We start from the raw sequence: 5,000 nt of genomic DNA, 5'->3' as shown, positions 1-5,000 counted from the left end.
TTTAAGACATCAATTAGATCCTTTTAATGTCTTCCCCCGATTCAAGGTTTACTACAGTTTTGGTAGACAAGGTTAAGATCAAGTTACAGTACATGGCCCTCTGGTGGATACTCAAGTATCACAACTCATGTAACTGTAACAGCATTGAAAGCCTCCAAAAGAAAAGATTGTATTAATTTACATTGCCATTTACAAAAATATAAATAAAAAATGTGCAAATATACAAAAAACAAACAAGCCTCCCTCGGGAATTAGCCACAGTACAAACAAAGCAAGCAAACTGCACCCTTCCCCATCTCACAATATACAAAACAATAATTGGGTATAATTGTAAAAACATTAAATTCAATTTGTTACACTAATGATTATAATATATATATATAATATATATATTATATATAGATATATATATATATAATATATCTACACACTGCATATAATTATCTCTACAAGCATAGCTTGTAGTTGTTTACTTGTAATGATATACTAATTCTTAAGGACAACACAACTTACCTGCTGTTGTTGCAGATGCAGCAGTTCAACTGTGCTTACTTCACTGCTCGTGTCACCACTTGATCTTCCATCTCTACTGCCAGCATCTAATTGGCTGCTTAGAGTGCTCATTCCATTTTGATTCATTGAACTGTTGCTTATTGTCTCTGTCGCAGATTCCTGCATCATGACTTAATACCTAAAAGTGATTAAGAGGCATCAATTAATGCTCTCGTTATACCTTTACACTCCCATTATTTGGGTAGTCCCTTTCTGCAAATTAAAGCAAGGAGGGGGGTGAAGCGAAGAGCAGTATACACTCATTGAACAAATGAAGAAATACAACTGAATGTGTGGTTTTTGTAAGCAATCTTTACATGTGGTCAGATTTTAACCACCAGCATGATAAGCCATGCAGTAGGATCATGCATAGTCAAACAGATTTCATGAGCACAGAACTGTGTTTAAAAGGTCTTACAATCTTTCTGTAAAACATTTTGAGTGTAGGCACGGTTGTGCGCGCGCACACACACACACACACACACACACGCCCTTCTATCTGGCTTTGACAACCATGGCTGACTGTACCGCCTTACTTAAAAAATCACTATCTTGATTCTGTCAGAATTTTACAGCAGATCTTATGTAAAAGCAGTTGTTTAATGATGCACAGCTAATCATGCAAAATTAAAATGTTGTAGGGGAGTTACATTATACTATTTATCAACCAGTGATAAATAGGATAATAGGCTTCTCCCTTTTTTGTGACTAAATAAAATTATGCCTTGGAGGCTTTAAGAAAAAGCTCCTATGCCAGTTATTGGCTAGTTTTTTTTTTTTTGTTTTTTTTTAATCAAACGGCTGATATTCATTTATTTGTGTGACATTTAAAAAAATGTAATACTGTCCTTTCTAGGAAGTAATTAAGCTCATGCGTGAGCAGCAATCAAACTGTTCTCTTGAAGATGACTTAAAACTCAATTTTAACATGGGCAAATAAAGGAAAGATATAAAATTAATTTTCCTGGCATGTATTAGACATGAAAAGCAAGAAATAAAATCTATCAAGAATATCACTAATGATTGTGCTAAAAACAGCATAAATTATGCATATTACATTCTCTACTGTAATAAATGTTTTATCATTTTCACTGCATAAATGTATTGTACTTTCAGGACAGCAAGGAGATGTCCTGCCAAGATCAGTTGAAAACCTTGCAATAAATAAAGAAACACTCTGACCCAACTGCAATTTCAAGGTATGTTCTGCATATGTAACGTAAACAGGTTTTTACTTCTTCTTTTCATGGGTTTTAACTAGACCTACCTACGCTGCTTTTATCACCATCACACTACACATATTCTAATGGGTCTGTACAGTTGTATTACATATACATAGCACATACAAATGCATGCACATACACTTTCATCTTTTTATAAGATACCAGTTTTCCTTATAAACATATTCAGTATAACACACCCAATAATTAAAATCTCACCCCCTATTTAGCTTATTGTTGTATTGTTCAGAATAGAGATCATCATTTTTTTGCAGGATTTGCCATTAACTTGGTGTAACATTTGTATTTAGAACATTTAGAACACAGTTGTTTTCAGCTTTCCGCTCACTGAATTATTATTAATATTACTGATTCATTCAACATTATTCAAGATCTATAACATGTTATATAATTCAGAAACATTGATTCATAGCCAATGTTTTTATTTTATGTTTGCTCTTTAAATGCTCTTTAAATGCACAGCAAGCATGTTGTACATACAGTGACAAAAATGTTTAATCTTTAATTATATTATATATATATATATATATATATATATATATATATATATATATATATATATATATATATACAAATGGAAAAAGTGACACCAGTGATGAATTTTGCAAGAAAACAAAGCTTTTCTGGGATCAGGCAGCTAATAAGTATTCAAATTAGGCATTAATTTTACATGCACAATAGTTAAAATATTCAGAGAAAAGAGGTCTGATTGCCTACTTATATGAAAATTTGAATGCAGTCCTAACGCCAGTGAGTGTGGGGATATATATAAACAAAAAAAAAAAAAAAGTTTTTAGTAACTGGTGCATGCAATTTAGTCTTTTTGTGTAGCTACTAAACATTGCAAATTACAATGTGAGGCCCTTTTTAAATGAACCCAAATTAAATGTAACTAGTATAATAATTTACAGGTAAAATAAAATAACGTGGCGCTAGACTGACATTAATAAAATACTTTTTTCGAGTTAAGGGTGGTGAAAGTATATAAAATCTGGTGCTTTTGAAGTTACCTACCTACAATTGCAACGAAGATTCACGTACTGTGTGCGATTTGTATGGAGATGACCTTGCATGACATATGGCTTATACCTGTATCTCTTGTCTGGGAACGCCAAGAAAAAAACACATGTGCTCAGCAATAACCCAATTTGTTATCATACTGTAAAGGACATAGTATACCGTACACCTGGACTTTATAGACCCCACACCAAAGAACGCATAACATTTCAAAATTATATTCCCCATAATGTACAAAAAATACAACACAAAATGTTCAATATATATATATATATATATATATATATATATATATATATATATATATATATATATATATATATATCTATATATATATATATATTTTTCTGCACTCTACTATTTTACACTTTAAAAGCAGAAATCCAACACTGGAACCGACTGCACAAGACAGTGCTATCTCTTCTTAAACAATCTGCATTGAAAGGTTACTGGGTGTAACAATATTTACTTGCAGAATTGTGTTGTTACCAAGGGTATAATGGATGGTGGCTGTGCAGGTTTACGCAAGAATGAGTGAAGCATGAGGCGTTAGCCATGTGTTTGACATGTTTCAAATTGCTATAATCCAGCATTAAACACACCCAGCAATTCATGCCATTTCTTGTAGCCGTAATCTTGAATAACGTGTGTACGACCACTTATTATATAAAATTAGTATACAACTCCTTGTTATAGTCACAACAGTGCTTTTGTATTTATTCTTTGTCTTATTTATACAAATTGCATATCTATAGATATACTAGGTTTTGTACTACAAAAGACTGCAAGGTACAGCAGACATGATCTGCAATCTATTACACAATATTAAGAGCGTTAATAATGATGTTTTGAAAATAGCTTTTCTGTGTAATAGGCACTATGCATACATAATATTTAATTTGCTTTTTTTCCCCTTCAAATAAGCAATTACATGCAGTTTTACAATACTGATATAAAACATAATATCTTTTTTTTTTTTTTTTTTGACTTGGTGAACCTAAATTATCCTTCAAAAATGAGAGCAACAGTATATGGGGTCCAGCTGTACTGCACACATTACACCATGTGTTAACTAGCAACTGCCTTTCCACCTTTTTATTCAAAAAAACATTCTGATAATAAGCAATCAAACAAGCTCTTTCTCAGTCAAATCACCTTAAGATTATGCATTTCTTAATCCTGATTTTGAATTCAGTATGTCAAGATCCTTTAAGTCACAATACGAAAATAACAGCATGTTGTTCCCCTATAAAGAGTTCTGTAAAGACATAAAGATTTCCTAACTACAATTGCTACAATACAAAATGCTTTGACAATGGTCCATAGTGTTATTATACAAATAACATGTTTAAAAAGGTAATCTACATCCGAATCCATGTCAATGTAAAAAATAAAAAAAGAGATACAAAAACAATAAAAAAACGGGGACATGTTTTCACTAAGAAACAGCCCGTTTTAAAACAGCACCTATTATAAAAATAACAGTGTTAAGAGCACCAGTAGGAAGTTAAGCAGACCTGCTTCAACATGAAACCATTCATTATGCCCATCAAGGAAATGCCAAAAAAGAACAATAATACATTTTTCACAACCTGTGAATAATAGTAATGCTTTAGGGTAAAGGTTATTCAAAAAGGAAACCAGACTGTTCTGGGAAGAAAACCAAAAAAAAAAGAAAACAAATTCACATTTGCAAAATTAACGAGGACAAATTAAAGAAAAGGGAGGGAATACAAGAATGGAAATTTCACTTCCATGGATAAAGATAAGGTGAATAACTCGACAGAATGCACTGAAATTTAATAAACCTTTCTGGCAGGTATAATACCAGCATAATACAATATAACAAACAAGTATTAAAGCAATACAATCTCATGCTTCAATATCACCCAGAATCCCATGATGCTGAAAAGTACAATTCTACATGTTCAATAATAGAGCAGACCTAAAGAACACACCTACAGTAATAATTACTGCATACTCTCTGCTAGGTGTTGCACTAAAAGGTATTCTGGATTTAATTTTTCCACTATTCATACCAGTAATTGCAAATCAAAAAAAAAAAAAAAGCTGGAAGCATTATAGAAAGTACAATAAAAGATATCTATCAGTTATATAGCTATAATCTTGATCAGCCTAGATAGTGATAGATAAACATGATTTTAATTTTAATAAACCTATTAAACCTTT

General features: G+C 31.7%; 1 protein-coding gene across 7 annotated transcripts in view; it reads right to left on the bottom strand.

Moving 5' to 3' along the window:
• The window catches only part of foxp2 (forkhead box P2), a 147,157-nt gene that overhangs the window by 74,794 nt on the left and 67,363 nt on the right, over positions 1–5,000 (bottom strand). For 6 of the 7 annotated variants that reach the window (XM_041254524.1, XM_041254521.1, XM_041254526.1 and 3 more), the window contains one exon: positions 514–691. The exons of the other annotated variant lie outside the window; for it this stretch is intronic. In XM_041254524.1, coding sequence (XP_041110458.1) covers positions 514–681 — 168 coding nt within the window. In that variant the 5' untranslated portion in view covers positions 682–691. The remainder of the gene's footprint in view (positions 1–513; positions 692–5,000) is intronic. 7 annotated transcript variants of the gene reach the window in all.

Source organism: Polyodon spathula, chromosome 7, assembly GCF_017654505.1.
Source record: "Polyodon spathula isolate WHYD16114869_AA chromosome 7, ASM1765450v1, whole genome shotgun sequence".
NCBI classification, from domain to species: Eukaryota; Metazoa; Chordata; class Actinopteri; order Acipenseriformes; family Polyodontidae; genus Polyodon; species Polyodon spathula.
Note: the sequence above shows the minus strand (reverse complement) of the source record. Positions and strands in the feature narration are given on the sequence as shown.